Source organism: Struthio camelus, chromosome 21 (assembly GCF_040807025.1).
Source record: "Struthio camelus isolate bStrCam1 chromosome 21, bStrCam1.hap1, whole genome shotgun sequence".
NCBI lineage: Eukaryota > Metazoa > Chordata > Aves > Struthioniformes > Struthionidae > Struthio > Struthio camelus.
The window spans coordinates 8871970-8893436 of NC_090962.1; the positions used below are offsets into that span (position 1 = coordinate 8871970).

At 48.0% G+C, this 21467-nt stretch overlaps 1 protein-coding gene across 2 annotated transcripts in view; it reads left to right on the top strand.

The window, feature by feature from the left end:
• USP48 (ubiquitin specific peptidase 48) overlaps window positions 1-21363 on the top strand; it is a 35450-nt gene extending 14087 nt beyond the window's left edge. For both annotated transcript variants that reach the window (XM_068915746.1, XM_068915747.1), the window contains exons 12-27: window positions 2072-2272; window positions 3852-3966; window positions 4113-4243; window positions 6190-6261; window positions 9661-9785; window positions 9960-10082; window positions 12376-12437; window positions 13021-13131; window positions 13853-13983; window positions 14276-14382; window positions 16902-17006; window positions 17495-17650; window positions 17893-18018; window positions 18694-18742; window positions 19023-19049; window positions 19165-21363. In XM_068915746.1, the coding sequence (XP_068771847.1) occupies window positions 2072-2272; window positions 3852-3966; window positions 4113-4243; window positions 6190-6261; window positions 9661-9785; window positions 9960-10082; window positions 12376-12437; window positions 13021-13131; window positions 13853-13983; window positions 14276-14382; window positions 16902-17006; window positions 17495-17650; window positions 17893-18018; window positions 18694-18742; window positions 19023-19049; window positions 19165-19187 (1664 nt within the window). In that variant the 3' untranslated portion in view covers window positions 19188-21363. The remainder of the gene's footprint in view (window positions 1-2071; window positions 2273-3851; window positions 3967-4112; window positions 4244-6189; window positions 6262-9660; window positions 9786-9959; window positions 10083-12375; window positions 12438-13020; window positions 13132-13852; window positions 13984-14275; window positions 14383-16901; window positions 17007-17494; window positions 17651-17892; window positions 18019-18693; window positions 18743-19022; window positions 19050-19164) is intronic.
• Window positions 21364-21467: the final 104 nt, after the last annotated feature.

A 21467-nucleotide genomic window follows, 5' to 3' on the forward strand; every position in this document is an offset into this window, starting at 1 on the left:
AAATGGCTCATGAGCCTTCTCGAGCAGCAAGAGCTCAGCTCCTGTAAATGTCTGCGTGTTCAATTTATGAACCCGGCTTTGAGAACAGCAGTGCTTTATTAATGAGTAGAAGGGGTGTCACAGCTCATCTTGCGGAGTCCCTGCAAGCCTGAGTGGTGTTAAAATGTCACTGTTAAATCGAAGTGGTGGTGGAGGTATGAATCTGCCATGAGTCACCATTAGAAGGGAGGAGCAGTAAGCGCAACTTGGTTTTTTGTTTTTTCCTCCCTTAGCAGAAACAGAATAGTTTTCCCTTGGCATTCCTAACACGATGAAGGAAAAAACCTTTGTGAGATGTGTTTGCAAGTACAGATGCAGACTGACTCTAGCTCCTCTGCCCCGATTTTTAGATGGGAGTGCCTGGAGGCACTCACTACCTGCCCCTATAGTTGGGCATGGCAGTTTGCTAGCGCAGCTGGAGATGGTGTCACCCCAGGGCTGCTTTGGGTTCGGTCCCTGAGGAGCTTGGGGTGGCCTGTGCAGCTCTGCAGACGTCTCTTGTGCCAGGTTTGTATGGCCAGGCCCAGAAAAACTTGCTTTCTGGAAAGGCAGCTTTCATCCCAGACTAGCAAACCGTTTTTGACAGCGTTGCAATTCTCTGGAGGTCATGACTGTGCAAGTCTGGTGATATTATTGTGTAAGATGAAATGGCTGCTGATTGTCCTGCAAGGGAGAGAGCTGGGGATCTGGCTTCACAAAAATCCAGTGCAAGTCAGAGGACAAAATATTTTGCTGAAGCTTCTCTGTTGCTCCTTTGTATGAAACATTAATTTCATTTCCCTTGATAAACGTAACTAATGGCACAGCCCTTTCCTCTCCGTTTCAGAATTGCCCTCATCATGTCAGCAAAATGTGTTTAATTCCTTGGCCGTCCTGCTAATTTTCCAATCACCTTTTAGAAGCTGTAGTGTTTGCCTTGCCAGTGTTTGCTAGACTTGGTGTGCTAAAAGAAAGCTGCTTTGTTCTCTCTCACGCCACTGTTTGTTGCTCAGTGTGTAATTATGAACCTATCTAGGAACTCGGATGATTGCCATTAATGGTGAATGGCAAAAGCGCTGAGATGAGCTTTTTTGCTACAGTTCTGTTTCCGTTTAATCCACAGCAAGTGGCTTCAAAATGTAAAATTCTTCCTTTAAATAAAGTCACGCTTGTTCTTTGGGTTTAAGAATCAGCACTGGGTCTTGGTATCAAGATATGAGTTTATGAGGAGTTCATACAAAGCTAGCTCACTGCTCATGGAGAGATGCTGACCCATTTCTGACCTGCCCCTGAGCCTTGGCTTTATGTGAGATTTTTCTTTTAACAAACATGGGGACCCCTACTGCCCTGTTTCCAAAAAAAAAAAAAAAAAAATTAAAAAAAGAAAATTCCCCATAACACTGAGGAATTTGAGCATGTTACCATTTGCACTGTAAATCTCTTAACGTGGGAGTGTCTCTCACCCAGATTTGTAAGAATAGCCTAGAAAAAACTTACATTTTTGGCACTGAGGGAATGAGGAGAACACTGATCTCTCATTTGTGCTGCAATTGTCTTTTATTTTTACATCTGCCCTGAAGAGCTCACTCGGTTTTGTAAAGAGCTTCTCGCTTAATAATGTTTGAGCATACCTTAAATATTGTATTTGTCCCTTGATGGAAAGTAGGAAAGCCTTGCTTATGCCCTTGCCTTGAGTAGTCTGCTGTAAGCCCCTAAAGGTTTTGCAGTCTGAAAGCATGCCCCTTCCTTTTTAGAGTGCTCCATTGTTTCATATTGATTGCTTGAATGTTCAATGATTGATTGTTCCCACGTATCTAACTTTCCTGTAGCTTCTGTCGCAAGAGGCACCATATTAGAAATCTGCAGTGCTGAGAATTGGACAGGGAAGCTGCATTAGATGTTTGAAAACTTGTACTGCGGAGATTTACTCAACGGTGATAGCCTGTTAATCTTTAAAAGTGTCACCGAATATCAGAATAATTATAAAATACCATCTGCTATGTCATATACTAACGCGTGCGGGCTTGTTTCTTTTCATGTCTTTCCCTCCCAGGTTCCCCATACGACTTCATCTCTCTCGAATGGCTACAGAAATGGCTGGATGAGTCTACTCCTCCGAAACCTATAGATAACACAGCCTGCCTGTGTTCACACGGGAAACTCCATCCTGATAAAATACCAATCATGAAGCGGATATCAGAGTATGTGGCTGACTTCTTCTACAGGAGATACGGAGGGGGACCCCGGCTGAATGGTAAGGTGTCTGCCTAGAAAGTGCCCTTTTGAGTTGCACGTTTGTGTGCTAAACGGCCTTACTCTGTGCGCTAAGCGGCCTTACTCTGGTCCCAGCCTCTTGCTGGGCCATCCTGTATTATTTTAACCTAGCTTTATCTCTGCATGTAACTTCTGTGCTGCCTTGTTATATCTGGGTTAATTTTTTTCATATTGCTCAATTATATTAGCATTCAAACAAATACGATTAGTCTGATTGGAGGGGCTGTTTCAGACCTGAAGTCTGCTCTGTCTGGAAACAGCTGTGCATAGGGGAGTTTTTGAGAAGGCGTTGGTGCATTTAGGTTAAAAAAAGGTAGTATTTGGAGGGGTTTATGAAGCTAATGCTACCAAACTGCAAAACGCACGCATGCAAACCCCCAAACTCTTCAAAGCAAAGGGACAATTTTCCGTGCCTGCAGCACCTACAGGTCTGGTGTAGGCAGTGTTTCGTGTGCGGATCTGTGCTGCCTCTTGCAAGCAGCCTGTGGTCTGGAACGGTGTGGATGTGTGCTGGCCACGAAAATAATTTACTGTCTTTCACCTCTGGTGTGTCCCAAGCTACCTTGATCTAAGGATACACATACATGATAGCATACATGCTTCTGTTGTGCACATCTGCCATGCATTTGATTTTTGGGGTAAGCCCTCGGCTTTTGCAGTCTCTGGGCATTGCTTAATCAAGCCCCAGGCTTAGTTTCTTTTATAAGGGAGCTCAATAACTCCCACTGAGACCAAATTAGCGCAGCTCCTGCTAAGAGCTTATAGGGAAGAAATGCAACTGCTGTGACGCAGGCAGCCTTTGTAAAACAGGCCAACGTTTATTAGTCAACTGGAAGATCGCCTGCAGGTTCCTTCGTGGAGTATGGCTGAGAGGGAAAGGTCTGACGCACTGCGCTCTCCGTCTTGCCTTGCAGCTGATGGACGTGACCCTCTGGTTCCTCTTGCTCCCTGACGAAACATATGCCCAGCTGCCAGGCTTCCCCTCCTGCTGGTCCAGGGCAGCTTTGGAGAGCATTGTTTTTTCCGGGTTTAGGTGGCAAAGTGCCACCCCAGTAGTTCCCCAGGCTGAGCAGAGGAGATCCCCTCTTGTCTCAGTGTACAGGAGGGAGACACTCAGACACGGCGTTTGAAGGTGTCTATACGGCATCTTCATGCTATAGAAAAGTCACGCCTGGGAGCGGTACGATAACTATTGCGTGGGCCTAAATTGTCCTGCCTTTTGAATCCTGTGTCCGTGCGTGTTGGTGTGACCTCGCTCACAGCTGTAACTGTAAACTGTCGATATTAGCAGAGCCGTGAAGTTAGTGGAACAGGTCACGTCTCATAGCTGAGGCATTTTATAGTTATTAAGCTTGAAATGTGGCCTGATCTGGCAGTAACCACGTGCATCTTACTTACGTGTGCAGTCTCTCCTCACGAGGCAGGATAGTTGGTGCCCGTATTACACTTAGTCTGACAAACTAAGCACTTTCAAACAGCAGTGCTCGAATTTATGAAAAGCTCAGCCATGTGCGCTGTAGTAATAGGTTATGTTTTTTTTTGTTTTTTCTCCACCCCAGTTAAAGCACTTTGCAAGGACTGCGTGGTAGAAAGGTGTAGAATACTACGACTGAAAAACCAATTAAATGAAGACTACAAAACTGTTACGAACTTGCTGAAAATAACTGTAAAGGGGTATGTAAGTCCTGACGCTTTCAAATGTTGTCAAAGCTTTTTAGCACTGCTAATGATGTTTAAATAGCTTTTTTGTAAAGACTATTTGGGCTCAGAATGAGAATGAAATTGTGATTCGTGGCGCCAATGCTGTTCTCTCTATGCAGGAATGACGGGTTTTGGGTTGGAAAGGCGTCCTTGCGGAGCTGGCGTCAATTGGCTCTAGAGCAATTAAATGAACAAGACGAGGATGCGGAGCACAGTAATGGAAAAATGAATGGAAATGCACAAAACAAAGGTAGTTCTTTTGCTTTAGAGTTCCACCAGTCTGCCTGCTACCACCCAACAAAAGACACGTCAGGTGTTCTTGCGTATGCTATTTTAGCTGTTTTGCTTCCACTGCATGAATAGAGAGGGAAGGCACTTCAGGTGCTTTGTGATAACGCAGCCTTAATTTGAGGAGCTTTTTCTTTGATAAGCTTCAAAACTGCTGGATGATCTTCGTATCCAGAGAAGAAGATGAGGTAATAAGCAGTCTTACAAAGCTGTGTAAAATTACAACCTAGCCACGTGATCCTGACATCCTAACTTCACCTGAATGGGAGAGCACAAGGGAGGAAGAAACATACAAAATTACCTTGGGCAAGGAATGAAGATGTTTTTTGCAGAGAGCTTCCTGAGGAAACTGAGCACAGCTGGCAAAGCAACATTGGCAAAACACAGTTTCCAAAAAAAAAAAAAAAAATTGAATTCTCTTCTCTGCCTGTATCATGAGTTTGAGAATCTGTGGTTTCTTTTATTTGCCTTCTGCTTTTTAAACCTTTGGAAACTGGGATTTTTTTCAGGCTTTTTGTTCCAGAACTGAGGGCAAGAAGCTGGTTTGAGTGAAAGTGGAGATGATCAGCTGATTGCATTGATCTCAGATTTGATTGCTCCAAGAACAACACCACATACCGCAGATCTCATGAAAATATCTCTAAGCTGGCACTGCTGATGCAGCTCGGTTGTTCTGTTGTGGCTTTCGTTGGGAGCAGGGTACTTTTCTGCATCAGTAGCTGAGTTACTGTCCCACAGATGATTCTTCCGTGGTGACCTAGGTTTCAAAAGAGGCTGCAACTCCTAGTAGTACGGTATTGGCTTTTGAGCTGCTCACCAGCCAGCTTGCTTGTTAGGCAGGTCGTTACAGACGGTTACTAACACATTGTCATGTTTATGATGCTCCAGTTAAATGGCCAGCGCTTCTGTCTCTGTAGCTAAGGTTTCTAACTATTCTTCATAAATTAATGCAGGGCCTGTCAAACCCCTGGCAGGCTCCCCTTGCTCAGTAACTCAGTTTGTCTTGGCTTTTGGAGTAGAAATGTGGAGCAGATCGGTAAAGAGCTGCTCCGCAATTGCTAGTTGGCGTGCCGGGGATGGTGCAGCCTGCTCTCGGGGGCACAGCGTGCCCTTTGCTGCTCACGCCTTGCTGCCGGCACCAAAGATCCGGGGGGCCAAGCTCTGCTCTTTTACCCGCTGGTTTAAGTCCCTACTGCCCCCATTAAAACTGAATGTAGAGATCGGCTCTGCAGTTGGATTGTCTTTAATTATAGTTAATGATGTGCAGTTCAGCTAATTCTCTGCTGCATACCTAATGGGAGGGCGCAGTGCCTGCTCTCCCTTGTCTCATTAAGCATTTGTGACTTCTGCCGGTTTCTGGTGCTGCTCAGCGCTATTGCAGCGAGGGAAAGCACAGGCCCGTTCCCAGGCTTTCCCACCAGCTCTTCCAAGCTGAGTAGGTCTTGGCTCATTCACGTGATCCCTTCCTGAAGCTACAAAGGGAGCATCTGTTTTAGATTAGTATCCTCAAGGCAAAGAGTCGACTAATATTTTGCCAGTAAGGTTTCTGTTTCCCTCCATTCATACCTAGACTTATGTTTCAGATAACTGCAATCCAAAATCTTTGGGAGCAGCAACCCCCTGTGGTGGTTTAGCCGTAACAGATGCGTCCTTTGTAATCTCACAAAGGATAGTCTTATGCTCCACATGCTTCAAAGCACTCCTACGTGGACGGTAGGCCACAATCCCGCACCGGCCTCTGGGTGAATGGGCTAATACATTCGAGAATACTGTGCTTCTGAAGCCTCCCTTGGGTTAAGAGTTTTGCAGCAATTTGAAGGGAAACTATGGGCTTCTTTCCTCCAAAGATGTTAACTTTTCTTTAAGAGAGGAGCACTGTGCTATCTTCTTTATTTTTTTTTAAATTAGATGAATCAAATGAAGAGAAAAGAGAAGAGGAAGAGGAGTTAAATTTTAATGAAGACATTGTTTGCCCACATGGTAAGTCTCTCTGGGGGCTGGAACTCAATGTATGTGTTGTTGCCCGCTGCTCAAGACACAAAGCTTGTAGCTTTCTTCTGCTGAACTTAATACCAGCACCAGTAATTACACAAGAAGTGTACTTAATTCTCGTTTGCTTCTTGAAGCTTTAACTTATAGCACTCTTGCAAATAAATGCTCCTACATTGCAGTCCAAATTTTGCAAGACAGTGAAAAGGGTGTAAACGTAGATGGTGACTGCCACAGATAAGCTCGGGTGCTACAAGGCATGCTAGGCAGTAGCAGGGGTACATCTCCTCTCACGAATGAAGTGCCATGGTGCAGTGAGGGTAGTGCAGAAGATTTGTAGCCGCTTGAAAACTCTGAAAGTGTTGGGAGATTCTGGAAAAAAAAAAAAAAGGTGGTGTAGATCTGTCGGGGTTGGTGATGGAGCATCAGTTTGTTCTCCTGGTGTACAAGGAAAAGAACTCTGAAAACAGAAGCGCTTAGCCGACAACTGTGGAAACACCAGCCTATCTGTGAGCAGCCAGGACTCCTGAGGATATCAATTTGCCGAGCTGGTGTGCTTTGGTGTCCGTTTACGGAAGGTTTTGACCTGCTGTTAATTGCTTTGTTAAGGGACAGTTAGTTAGCAGCATCCTTGGTTACACTGTTGTTTGAATCTCGCTTTTTAGCTTGTACTCCCAGACATGTTTGTGTTCTTGTAGACCGATGCCTCCTGTTTGGAGGCATCGATTTCCCCAAGCAGGTCTGCCAGGGATGCTCGAGCGTGTTCCCAGCGTAGCCAGTTGCTAGTCAGAAAGAAACGCGTAGTAGATTAGCAACACACCTCCTGTCATTAAAGCTAATAAAGGATGTACAATAATGGCCTGCTAAAGCCCTGTTTTAAAACTAAGCGCATCGTCATGATGTTAGCTGTTTTTCATGGAGGCTTTAGGCTACTGCTGTTAAATAAAACCCCAGGGCACAATGGTGAAACATCTAATGTAGCCAGAAAAAAATAGCATAGAAATAGGCCAATAGACCTCTGGAAATATTAAATTGGCAAATTGCTAGTTGATCTGTTACTTTGGGTCATATCAGAATAAATTATGCTAAATATGGGGGCCCCTGGGAGGTCAGATTTCATCATCCTGAGCTAACCTCCAATTATTCATGGAAAACAAACTTTTCACCTTTATGCATTTAAAATTTTCCTGTGCAGCGTATCAGCCAATCCGTAGTTCAAGTAAGACAGCCCTGATTTTGCTGTGGAGGAAGTTACTGCCTTAATGGTACTTTCTGGAAAACCCAGCGCTTTATCTATGAGGTCTGGCTTGCATCCAGAAATACCATCCGGGCGTTCCCTTATGAAGTCCTTTTGCATCTTTGCTGTGGTTTTTTTTTCCCCCCCCTTCTTCTCTCCAATAGTTGGCTGACCCTGCCAAATAATTTTTTCCCAAGTACCACGTTAAAGCTCCTTTGATGTCCGTGCCCAAAAACTCGTCCCTGCAGAGCGAAGGCAGGGGGGGCGGGGGGGGCGGAGGTGCAGCGGTTAGGGTCATCTTCCTCCAGATGGCCACGCACTTGTTCTCCGCACATTTCTGATCTGATTTTTCCACCTCTTTCCCTCAACAGCTTATTAGTCTGTTTTCATTAATCATGCAGCGTCAAGGCACTTATTTGTACAAGCTCATTTTCCTGTCCTCGTTGGCTCTGGAAAGCAGCCTGGTCCTGCCTCCTCATATGGAGAAGCTGGGCCACCTGGTCACGTTTGATGAAGAACAAGTGGCTAAGTGGTGTTTCGAAGCAGTCCAGCCTGACCTTTGTTTAGCGGGATAAAAGCAGGAGGGGAGCGTTGCTATTTTTGCACTCGGGGCTTGGCAGAAGTCCAGACGTGGCTGGAATGAGCCAAGCCGACAGGTCCGTGGGGCTGAGGAGGTGCTCGAACATTAAAGAGCTACCGGAGGGTGGCGAGGAAGGGGTCCTTTCAGCAAAGTCTTCTGTCTTCCACCTCCCTGAGCTCTTCGGGCTGTAGGAGCGCAGAGCAGGTTATAAAGTACCTTTATACCTGAGGACTCCGCTCTCAGCGCTGTTAAGTTTGCAGTGGCTGGTTTTGCCTCTCTCTTGCTGGTCAAATCCACTTTAAAGCTTGAGCATTCCCGTGCCATATCCGGACCCGTTTTGCTTTTTGACGGCATGAAGTTCTCGGTGCTTTACAACGCTCGACGCTCGCGTTTGCCGCTGCGAACGCGCCAGGCGCAGCCGTGCCTCGGCTTCGCAGCGGCGGTCTCGTAGGGAGGTGGGGGTCGTGCTTTTTCCCTCGGCGATCTTCAGCCGTGCAAACAGCCGGCTCGTTCGATCCGCGAGCCTTTGAGGTCTCGTGGTTTCCTGAGCCTTGCTCGTCCTCTGGAGAGTGCCTTGCGATGCCGACATGTGGTGTCCAAATGCGTGAGCATGATCGTTCTGGTATTGCTGTCGCTAAAATGACAAGCCCAAATGCCTTGCACTAAGCCAGTCTTTCAGCAGCTCGGTTGTTTTTCATGTATATGTTGAGCTGCTGGAGCGCCAGCTGCCTGGATAAATAATACACCAGGACTTTGAGCAGGCTGGGTGATAGCTGGTAAATCTTGCGTCGCGTTTTCACACCCCAGTTATTTCCTCCCAGCCGTGTGCAGGCAAGTTCTTACCAGCACTGCTCCTCTGCAAGCGCCCTTCATCTGTTTCTCTCCTCCTTGCCAGGGGTGTTTCTGAAAGGAGCGGCTGCAGCTGATTATGAATCTGGACTATCTGAACGTCCTGAGGAACTTGCCATGCTAAACAGCCGCAGCTGAGCTGTGGCATTCAAATGCAACACATCTCTGGGGAGAGGGGGTCCAGGGTGTTGGGGGGAGAAGGTCCCAGTCAGATTTTTAGGTGCTTGGTTCGGAGGTATAAAGCAAACTGAGACACAGCAGGGGAATTTTGTTGGGTCAAGGGTGCAGAATGCACCTGGCTACTCTTTCGTGGGGCGCGTGGTTGGTCCGCAGCTTGGAAAACGGAGCTCCAAGTAGCCAAGATGAGAAAACAGTAGTCCTGTGCCCTCTTTGGCTTGTCCTTGCTTTTCTGTGCGTCCCTGTCTATGCCTTCCCTTGGTTTGTATTTGGATCAGCTGCTCAGGTTCATGGGCTTCTAAATGCGAAGGGCATTTATGGCAGATTAAAGTCATATTTTTTTCCTGTCTAAACAAGGAAATGATAAAGAAGTTGAAGGTGACTTTCTGTATTGTTGTGCTCTTTTTGCTGACATGGTCTTGGCTGATAGGTGCGTGAATATCTTCCCCCACGTTTATACCTTGTAATCTCTTAAATCTAGTTAGTGCTGCAAAACGTTGCTGAGCGCGTCAAGAACAAAGCCCTTCCCTTGGCTCTCTCTGTGCAGGTGACCTGTGCATATCGGAAAACGAAAGAAGGGTGGTTTCGAAAGAAGCCTGGAAGAAACTCAAGCAATATTTTCCAAAGGCCCCTGAATTCCCAAATAACAAAGAGTGCTGTTCCCAGTGCAAGGTATTGAAATACCAAATAACGTTACCCTTTTGTTGACTGTAAATATGTGGCCGTATTTCTGGGTTCCCCCTTAATGCTACCCAGTTCAGAAAGTGCAGAAGAGAAAAGCAATGTCACCTTTAAATAACAGCTATGAGCTGAAGCAAGAACTGCTGTGGTAACTGTTTCGTGCAGATTTTGGAGCGAGAAGGAGAGGAGAACGAAGCTCTGCATAAGATGATGGCTAGTGAGCAGAAGACGTCTCTCCAGAACCTGTTTCACGATAAATGCAGGCCTTGCCTCGGCAGCTGGCCTCAGGTATGGGAATGAGGAAGGCGAGGGGAATAACGCGGGGCTTGGGGAAGGTTTTCTGCGCTCTTGGGACTGGCAGTTTGTCATGCCGGCACTAGATGCAGTAGCTGACCAGACAAAGGTACTGTATACCTTAAAAGAAAAAAAAAAAACCCTTACTCGGGTGGCTCAGTAAGTGACTTTTTTACCTAGCAGTAAGAACTGCTAGGTTCTTATTTCATGCATATCTCCAATGGAGAAAGAACTTTTCTTTTTATCCCCTACATGGGTGGCCCTCCAGGCCGTGTATTGCCTGCTTCCTGTACGTTCCCCTATGCCGTGGACTTGCTGGGCTCAGGTAGGAGCCGGCACGCTCTGTCGCTGCGCCTGCTCGTCGCGTGCATGAAAGCCGCTTTTCATGAGCAGCATCCCTCGGAGCTGCATCCCCAGCTGCACAGAGCCGAGCCGTCCCGCCTGCCCGTTGCTTCCTACTCGCTCTCTCTGCCTAGCAACACGGCAGGCAGCGACGGGCTGGGCATGCCCCGTGCAGCCTTTGCCTTTTATTTGCAGACAGTTGGCGTAGATGGGTAGCGTTTCAGCGTTTTATTAGCTTTGATCCCTCTCTGAAGAAATTATATTTTGCCTGCGAGACGCTCTGTCTGATGATCAGTTACTTGGTCTGACGGAGCCCGTGCCGGCGCTGGGAGGCCTTTGCCAGCGGAGCTTGCATCTGTGCTGTGCCGAAGTGTGATTTCCCCCGATTAGCTCTGCTGGCAGAGGGCCCTATTGAAGATACATGAGAATCGCTCGTGTGCTAATATAGCTGTTGCTGGCCCGGAAATAGCTAGATAAGCGGAGACATTATTTCTACTCTGGTCGCATCCGCCCCTAGAAGTACCTAAGCAGTGCAGCCGTGCCGGTGGAGAGGGCTTTCCACCGCTAATGCTGGCCAGGTAGGACATAACTCATGTGTGCCCCTGGCTCCTCTAGTGTCCTCTTATGCTCTCAGCAGGCCAAAGAGCTCGGGGGCAGCTGTCTTTTGCACCTGGAGGTGTTTTTAAGCTTCATTTCTGTAGCTGCAGGTCAGACTCCATTTGTGGAGGGAGTTGTCCCTTTATCCTGGCCCCAAGTCTACTGGCAGAACCTCTCCAAATCTCAGCCACCAGCCCCGTTTATATCTCTGTTACCTGAGCTAAGTGCCAAAGCCCTGAGAACAAGGACAGGCACGCAATCAATAGTCCTGTAGTACAGGTCTCTCCCCAGCACAAGCGAGCAGCTCTCCAGGACTCTTTAAGAGCTGTCAGCGCGCTGGGGCTTTGAGGTGATTCGAAAGAAGTGGCACGAGCTGTTGGACGGGCTCCACACTTTGGCTCCTGGATATCTCTCAGCGCTGATTAATGATTGACTCCGAGATCGTGCCAAGCTGCTTTGGCAGGTGCCTGCCTACGTCTGCGAGCAGCCTGCCACTATCAGATCCTTTCTCAGGGTAATGAGCAGCTCCGGCGGTGAATAAAAACTGAGGTCGCATGGGTCTACGCCTCTGAACTGAGAGCCCCAAGAGGGACTAAATGGAAAATGCTCCAAAGGAGAGCTGTCAAGTCCTACTAGGGGTTTTATCTGGGGTTGGGTCAAAACGTGCATGTTTGCTTCTGCGGTTGAAGTAAGTGAGGAAAAGCTGAAGCCCATCAACATGGGTCAGCTCAAAACACGAGGGTCTGTGCAAGCAGCAAAGCTATGTCCTCCACCCTGTTTATCAGGGCTCCCCTGGGAAATCCAAATAAGAGTCAAGGATCTCCCTCTCGAGGTTTGTGAGCTTTTTCTGGTCTGTGACAGAGGGTGCATGTCCGTGTTTGGAATCCGGTGTGCGCTGTCACTATAAGGAACTGCTTCTGGATTTTGCCTGGTGAAGGAAACGAGGGCAGGGTAGGGTGGTCTCATGCACAAACGTGTCTGCTTAGGTCCCGAGTACCCCGGGGACAAGCCAACTGCGGGGTCCCGGAGTGCCCAGTGACAGAAAATACAGGCAGTACCAGAGAGCTGTAGCTACTGTAAGGGAAGTGACCGCTTCCTGCTATGAATTGAAAGTAATTGGATCCAAAGCTAAATTAACTTTGTAATAAACACAAGATTAGTAACGTAAGTGCTTGGTACTTGATCTCAAATTATTTTACTTAGCTTTTACAGTGCGCTTGGATGGAGTTGTCATGGTAAAAATGCTGAGATCTCCGAGAGAAGGAGCAGCGCAGAAAAAGTCTTATCGTTTCTCTATTGTTGAGTTAATTAAAATAAGTGGTTTTTTTTTTTTATTTCTCTCCTCCAGGAGACAGATGAGCTGTATATTGTATCGCAGTTTTTTGTAGAAGAATGGAGGAAATTTGTCAGGTAACTGGCTTGAGAGAATTTCAGTTCTCTTTATTCCTTTTGGGGGCTATGGATAATGATTTCAGTTTTGAATCACAGCATTTGCATGGCGCAGCGTGTGGCTGTCCAAAAATAGTTAGCTGGGATTTGCTTTTGTCTTTAGACGTGAGGAAGCTTATTTTGCAGCACTTGGACCCAGTGCTTGCATCAGTTGCAATACATTGTAAGAAACTGAATTTCCTTGTTTACTCTGTCTTAACCAGATGGTCAGATTAGATAGTAACCTGATTAGTTTTTTCATCTGTCTGAAGCTATATCCTGGGCAAAGGTCACCACTCAATCCTGTTTCTGCAGGCTGCTGGTGCTACGAGATGGAAATCTCCTCTAGAGGGGAGAGCAATTTTGCAGTGCGCAGGAACGCAGAGCTGATTTCCTTGTCTGCAGTAGTTGAATATTCCTCTTTTGGAGTGCTTTCTGTAAATATTCCCATGTGGTCCCTTCTTCTCGGGGTTGCCTGCAGACTTGTGGTTTTCTTCTGTGCGAGAGAACTTGGCCAACCTTGCAAACCACTTAACGGTTCCTCTCCCTTGTCCTCCCTGAGCAGGAGGCCGACGCGCTGCAGCCCCGTGTCCTCGGTAGGAAACAGCGCTCTGCTCTGCCCCCACGGGGGCCTTATGTTCACCTACGCTTCCATGACCAAAGAAGACTCCAAACTGTGAGTTTCTTCTGTTCACGCGTCTGCCTCTGCTGGGCGCCTTCGCCTCGCGCGAGCCTCTGGGAGCGCTCCAGGAGGCTTGCTGAGCTGCGGAAACATGAGGCGCGAATGCCGTCCCTTGAACAAAATTAACACGGAGGCTTTCTCAGGCCTACCATGGCATAAATCTTCATGCCAGCTTTCTTCAGGCACTCTAGTGAGGCAAGACCTAAACTGTAGAAGGATGCTGGGTCAGGAAAAGAGAGCTTACTTAAGCTTGGCTAGTTCCTAACAATAAGTGGTCGTACATCTGCCTGGGGCGCAGAAATCTTCCTTGAAATTTGCTTTCCTTGAGACTTAACCCTGCGAGCCCTGGACGCTGGGCTGGAGTTTATGCTCCGCAGCGTTGCTTCTGCAGCCACGCAGAACTAAAAGTAGCAGATCTTCCACTTGTGTACTCCTGCTTCCTCCCTCCGGGGCTTCGCTGTGTGCGCTGGGCATGACTGGAGCATAGCAATGTCACTAATAGCACGCTACTGTTTCCCGGTTTTCTTGGGTACACGGGCTTTCTCATGCAGTTTGGAATACGGGTCGGTTTTTTTGCTTTTTTTTTTTTTTTCCTCCTCCATTAACAAACTAAAGAGAAAATGGGGGACTGTTCAGAAGCGCGGCACCGTTTGCACCAAGTGCTCGCGGCCTGGCTTTTCAATGGCATAAAGCACGTTCTTGTTTCTTTGCACAGTATAGCTCTAATATGGCCCAGTGAGTGGGAGAGGATTCAAAAACTGTTTGTTGTGGATCACGTCATCAAAATCATCAGGACGCAAGCTGCCGGGGCAGACCCCGAGAGTGCACTTTACGACTCCGAGCCCAGTGAGTGCATCCTCTCTTCCTTGCTGCCTGCCGCCTGTGCTATATTGTTTTGCTAATTGTGCTGATTCCCTGGGAAATGGCCCTTTCCAGATAAAGGCTCAGATCTAAGGGGATGGAGAGGTGCCGGCAGGTTTCTTCTTGGCAGCCACAGTAAACACCGAGTTTGGCAGATGCCCCTTGTTACACGAGCTGCTCTGGGCTGGCGTGAGAGGGGTTGGGCAGGTCCGGTCGAATATTCAGCATCTCCAAGGAGCGCAGACAATTAAACGTATTTTCCTTTGTGCCTCCCCAGAACTCTGTCCAGAATGCAGAGAAGGGCTGTTATGCCAACAGCAGCGGGACTTGCGTGAGTACACCCAAGCAACCATCTACATCCATAAAGTGGTGGATAATAAAAAGGTATGGATCTCCCCCATGGCCATTGCTGATCTTGGCTCCATTTCGTTTAATGGAAACTGCGCTGATTGGTTAAGCAGCCGAACGGCTAAATAAAGGAATAGCTACCTGAACCCAGCAGCAAGAAAGCTGGTGCAGCCTGCCACGTCCCCACGGGGTGGGACCTGCTGGTTGTGGTGCTGGGTGATGTGGTAGGATGCTGTGCGGGGCTGCGTTTTGTAGGCTAAAAGCACCAGGCTCTGCTGCTCTTCCAAGCTATTGCTTTGTTGGGCAACAAAAGCAAATGGTAAAACTTGGGCTGTAGCTGCTCTGAATGTTTGCTTTTTTCCAGGCTTCCTTTTGCCAAATTGAATCCTTTGGGTGATCTCTGCGTAATCGGGTATCAGCATGGATGTTTCCTGCTCGGAGTATTTTAGGCGATATTGTAGCAGTTTCTGTCTTCGTAATCGTGTTACCAAGCTCTACCTGATCTGCTTCCCCTCCGATATTTGTCGTGTCCTTTTTTGGCTGCTAACCTCACGTTTATTCCTAGACAGAGATAAGCTCTTCAGCCTCCGTGCTGATGAAATAGCAATGAACTTAAAGGTGGTGTTAAAGATCCCCTCTGAAGTTCTGAATTATGTTTCTGTTTCACTGGTTTCTTAAGGGATCGATATCATCTCTAGAATTTGCTTTCCAGGTATCTGAAAGTTTGTTACAATAAGCCTCAGTCCCCCTCGTTAGGGTGATGTTATCCTTTGCGAAGGAAACCAAGGCTCATGTGCAAGCTCAGATAAGACGCCAAAATCCAGGACAGGAGGATCGAGGCCTCCAAACTCAAGACAGCGATAGTTCATTGCGCTAGGATTTTTGAAGGACATAGAGCAGATCCAATAAAGCATTTCCCCCTGCCGCCAGCCTCCAGGATGGGGCAGAGCGTAACCGTGCTGCGTTGCAGGTAGTTCTGACTTGAACCGGCGTCTAAAAGGTTTCAGAGTATTTTGCACGAACAGCTAATTACCAGCAGGTCTCCAAAGCTTCCCCGTCCTCTAGTGATCGGACTTGGGTGCACGATAGGTCTGCAAAGTGCAGCATCTTCAGATGAAGGGACGAGCCGGAGCCTCGAGGTTTGCTGGGTGCCAGAGGCTGGGCAGGTTGCTGCCTCGGCCATAAGGCGTAGGCTACGCAGCACGGCACGGGGTCTGGACTCGTCGGCTACGGGCTCGCAGCCTGTCTGGAGGCTGAATCCCGAGGGCCGTGTCTCGGCTGCGGTGCAAAGGAGTTTGGAGCTAGATGAGACCACCCTGGTATGTGGGGCCGGCAAAATACAGAGAGCTATTCATCGCCGAGCTCTCGGATAGCAGCTGGGAGTGGAGAGAGTCAGTGAGAGCTAGTGTGAGCATCTCTCGTTAGCAGAGCCAGCCTCAAAGAGACGCAAAGAATTAATAGCGTCCGCTGGCAGCGCGTCAGCTCAGCGATGGCACCGGGCTCCCCGGGTCGTGGGAGCGACGATTGCAAGCGGCGGCGCCCGAACCCGCTGCTCTCTTCGGCAGACTGATTTCGACTCAAAGTCAGGGAGCGTTTCCCACCCCCTCGCCGCTGTTCTTGCCACCTCTGCAGCCCAGAGGGAGGGCCCTGGCCGCCTCCTTTGGTTGAAGCCAAAAGAGGGAAGCCGAGGCCTCGTGAGTCGGCGGCTGGCAGCTCCGAAAGGCAACGTTTTGGGAACCCAGAGGGTTCTAGCGAGGCTGTGGTTCGTGCTGCCTGTTTGAGAGCTGCGATTGCAAATACAACGATGGATAAGTATGCTCTTAGGTGTCCAGGATGGAGAGCGCTCCATTCTCCTGCATCCTCTGGCAAATGCTAGCTAACGCATAGATAAGCGTATACACCTCGCATATCTGTGCTTCCTGTGGTGTAACTTCTAAACAAAAAGGAAGCTTGGGTCTGTATATGTTTGTGTAAATGATTTAGATTTCATTTACTTACCGATGGACTTCAGACTCATAAATAACTGTGGAGAGTGCTTTTGTCCGTCTGCTACAGGGATGGATAAGTGTATAAATTACCGATAATACTCCTTTCTCTATGTTCTGGCTTTTGCAGTACACTTAGTTGAACAGAGAAGCAGCCAGCTAATGGGAAGGAAATCAGTTCAGGCCCCTGGAGGCTTTCCCTTTGCCTAGAGAGGAGGGAAGGTCCTGAGCCACGGGAAGCAGGATGTCCCCACAGCGGGGTTTTGATTTTTAGCCAGCACCTGCAATTCCGTAGGGAAACTTGACAAGCTGTGCATGTTCTCCTGAGCCGAGTCTCCTCCGGTTCGATGCAGCTGGCGGGGGGGGGGAAAGTCTTCGCAGAGCATGTGGAGTAGATCCCTGTGGGTTGTTTTTTCTGTTTTGTTTTGTTTTGTTTTTGTTTCCCTGCCCTGTCTCGGTTCATTTGATCAAGGTGGCATCCCAGAAGTCTCTGAAAGCTGTTTGCCATGATGTGACAGTCTGGGTTTCTGCTGTCGGGTTAGTTACGGAGAATGATTTTTATAACTTCAGGTAATGAAGGACGCTGCTCCAGAGCTGAACGTGAGCAGCTCAGAAGCTGAAGAGGAAAGGGAGGAAAACAAACCAGAGGGGGAACAAGACCCAGATTTTAACCAGGTAGAGATCAAAAATACTGCAAGGTTCCTCATTTTTGCACCGTCCTTTGAGGTGCTGAAAAGCCCGGCTCTGAATGTCCAGGAATCAGCATGATGGGATAGTTTCTTCTCTTCTGTTTATTGCCGGCAGGCGAAAGAGAACATAACAGGGTCTTAAATTAAGTGTGTTTGTTGTAATAGTCGTGCTGCACGCTTTGTCTGGCTTTCCGTTTCTCAGCCTAGTTTTGTGCCCGAGTGCTCCTGGGTATGTTTTCAATCAGCGCTTTCGAAGTTAGAGAAACTCAGTGACCTGATGTGCAATTTTGCTCATCCACCTCTTCCCAAATGGCAGCTGCATGTCTGAAAGGGTGTTTGGGCTACCTTAAATATTCCTAATAAATAAAGAGTTCCCGATGAGGGCCCGAATGAGGAAACATGTGTCTTCTGGCAAGGGGGGAGGTTGTATTTTCAGTGAATCCCAGAATTGGACTCCTGTTTTTTTTCCTCTAGACCAACGGTGGTGCGAAGCGCCAAAAGCTCTCGCACCAGAACTACGTCGCTTACCAAAAGCAAGGTATCAGGCGGAGCACGCGGCACCGGAAAGTCAGAGGGGAAAAGGCGCTGCTTGTTTCTGCTAATCAGACGTTGAAAGAGCTGAAAATACAGGTAAGGCGTATCTTCTGGTACCGTCTCTTGTTGGGGAGGGTAAAGGAGCAGGGCAGCTTGAGTAAGAAAACATGACATTAATAGCAAATGTGCAAGGCTGGAAGGGGAAGCGGGGAGGGGAAGAGTATAAAATCCCAGGTGGTATCGGAAGGCACTTCTAAACAGGTGGTATTTTTATGTAGTTCGGTGGTGTCTTTTCCTCTGCACAAAATCAGTGTGTCTCATTCGTTGTGTTGGCACAGATCATGCATGCATTTTCAGTTGCCCCGTTCGACCAGAATTTGTCCATCGACGGGAAGATATTAAGTGATGACACCGCAACGCTTGGCAGCCTGGGAGTCATCCCCGAATCCGTCATTTTATTAAAGGTAACGTGAAAGCGAGGTGGCTGCTAAATGAAGTTGTGGTTGCAAAGAGAGCAAAGAAAAGCGTAAAGTTCACCTAACTTTTGTACAACCGGAGAGAGACGTGCTCCAGGGCGTGTGAAAGCTGCTGTGCCGCAGACGGTGCCCACCCGTGGCTGTTGGTCTTGCCGCTTGTCCTTCACATGCGGGAGCAGTAAGCCGAGTGACCTAATTAACCTCGTTAGCCAGTTCCTCCTCAAGCTCCTGCCCTGCTAGGGGAAGGGAGAGTCTTGGCTTCTTTAAAAGGCGTTTATTAGTTGGCCTTTGCTGCTAAGCTGTGTGCTTACCAGCCTAAAGAATGACTGAATTAGGAGGGCTCCCTACCGGCAGGTTTGCACGCCCTAATAAGTGCTAGTATTAAGTAATTTTTAAGCTAGTAAGCTTTGCCGGTGTCAGGAAGCGGTGGCCAGCTGTTCCGCGCTCGTGTTTGAAACAGGACTTGCTCCCGAGACGGGATGTAAGCAGCGCGTGCCTTCTCCCTTCTTGTTCCCAGGCCGTGCCAGGAGTTGTTTTGGCAACAGCCCTGTTCCCAGCTCCTCTCCCCGGCACAACCCGACTGCCCTGTTCAGCCGATGGGGCCGTTGGTTCCTAGCAGACCTGCTCGTACTCCTATAACCCTGCGTCTGGTTTATTTTCCAGGCTGACGAACCAATTGCAGATTATGCAGCGATGGACGACGTTATGCAAGGTAAAGGGGCCCCGCCGGCTCTGTTGGGGATCGGGGAAGCTGCCTTGCTGCCGCGCTTTTGGAAAAACATTTGTGGCCACCTAGGACTGGGTTGGGAAGGGAGCCTTGGGTTGTAGAAACACAAGAGAAAATAGAGACGTTGAAACGTTCCTGTAATTGTCAACCGAAGATGCAGCTGAAATCTGCAGCATGCTTTCGCTCAGACAAAAGATCCTTTTAGAAATGACTGTCAAGAGACTTCTAACATGATGCCTCTTTCCCCCCCCCCCCCCATCTCCAGTTTGTATGCCTGAAGAAGGATTTAAAGGTGAGAATCTGTTTTTTGTTTGGGGTTTTTTCCGCCCCGTTATTTAAGCCTACGCTGTCTTCAGCTCCATCTTGCAAGCGTGTAACCTCTTGGTGGTTGTCTTCTTGCCCCTCAGGGACTGGTTTACTTGGACACTGATGGTTTTTATACATGCTGGCAGCAGAGGAGTGACCAGAAGGGAAGAGGATTTTGACATGGTAGGGCATTAAAAGAAAAGGTGGATACAGAACTGAACAGTTGCTTGACTCTTCCAGAAGGCAGAAACCCATTCTGAAATGACTGCCCCCCAAAAATGCCTTATGTCAAAGCAGATTGCACTGAAGGACATCCTGACTTGGAGAGAACGTTTCAAATTTTATATTTAATAAAGCAAAAGTGAGGTTGAAAAGTTTAGTAGCAGTAACAATGTATCATGTTTACAGGCAGGCGTTTCTAGCAAGGGAGACAGTGGCGTTCGCGTGTGTTTCTTGACTCAGATTTCGTACGGCGCTCGTCTGTCCAGAAAGGAATTGTAATGCAGTAGATCAAAAACATCTTGATCTGTTCTCCAGTAACTCTTTAGGCATAACCTGCTCACAGATAATCCTGTCTTTGATCCACTATTACTCTTTCCGAGCAGCATGGAAGTAAAAGAAATTGTTAATTGTGAAGAATGTCTAGCTCTTTCCACCATCATATATTTACCCAAAGTGTAAGCCGTGGTCTGCCTACGACAGCCTCCCATCAGTGACTTGTAGCGCCGGAGAGGTGAAGGAGGCGGGGAGCCGCCTTCGTCGCCCTCTCCGGAGGTTTTATTTCTCAGCCACTCGCCTTTTTGCAGTTTTACTTCCAAACATGATGATCTTAACTTTCAATAATCACATGGTCTTTCTCTCTGTGAACTGTGTTTTTAGAAACGTGGAATATTTTAACGACTTTTGATAACATCTTTCTCCAGTGTGTTACTGCCAAGAGCCAGAAATCGTTCGCGCTCTGCCGATTGCTTTGCGAGCTTTGAATCGTTCTTTGCTGGAACCGGAGATACCGAAGAGGTTGAGTGTCGTGCTTGGGTGGTGTTTTCTCCATGTAAAAGAGGTTTTCCCTCTGTTCTCCTTGTTTTCAGGAATGCACTAATGATTTTTTCTTTTTTTTTTTTTCTTTTTTTTACATCTCCTGTAGCTCCCAGAAAGGATCTCTTCCTATCCCGATTGAGTATTAGTAGCAGGAAATAGTGTACCACTTCCAAGCTTAAAAGGGCACTGTCAAGGTATCTTCGTAATAAAGTTAGCTGTTTCTCGTTACCTTGAGACTTACACTTGTTTCTGTAGCAAAAATCTTTCACCGAATTTGGGCACCGGCGCTTGAGACGGACCGCGCGGGTTGGGTTGCTGCAGCATCGGCTTTAGTTTTTAACGGACTGCCGAAGCCAAACAGCTATTAAAAAGCGCAAGAGCCTTTGCAAGCTGCCGGCGGGGTTAGGGCTGAGCGAGGACGGAAGAGAGGGGGAATATTAATACACAAGAAATCAGGCCCGGTCACCTTGATAGTGTTCCTTTTAAAACATCCCTTTTATCCAGAGAATTATAGCTGCCCTTTGTAAAGTGATGGTTCTCCGTTGTTTTCCTTGCTGTCCGTTGGCTTTTTGTCCGTCCCCCTTCTGCCCTTCATCCCCTATGGCGGGAGCAAGTGGGGGGGGGGGAAGACGGGAAGAGCGGTTCAGAGCTGTTAACAGCGGCTCGGAAAGGGGGATCTTGGGGCCGGGACGACTCCTGCCTTAACCTCGCCTCCGGACTCGGCGGCGGGGACGAGGATCCGGCGGAAGGGCCGGATCCGCGGGGCGAAGCAGTGCAGCCCAGCGGTTTATTCTTTCCCAAGGTAAAGACTTGAGCATGAATTCAGTTGGCCGGCGTTTAGTGCTCGACGAAGCACTAAGCTTCTCCATCCTTTGGAAACCCGGGCAAGAGTTTTTCTTCTTCCTAGACTGAAGCACTCACTTGTGTACATAGTCCCTGGAAATTTGATATTTTCTTCAATTTGCTGGGTTTTTTTGGTTTTTTGGTTGTTACGAGAGTCTCTTCCTTGAGCTTAAACTGTTACAAAGTAAGTCTCTAAATTTGGCCGGGAAGAATTGTAAACCGGGATGTAGTCACGTCTACGGAGGTAGCGTATCGATGTACCTAACGGCCTTGGTATCGCTGTATCTTACAAGCGCGCAGAGGAAACAGGTACAAGGTGTGATCAAAGGCACATTTACTGTTTTGTCTGTATTTGCAAACATATTGGACGAAAATTGTCGTTTGAGCTGTGGAAGCCTTATTAAAGTGCATACACATGGTCTGGCTGCTTGTGTTTTAACACGTTGGATAGCGGCTGAGGTTTGGTTTGGTTTGGTTTTTTTTTAACTTTGACGGGCTCGATGGAGTTGAGGTGCGTTTACCT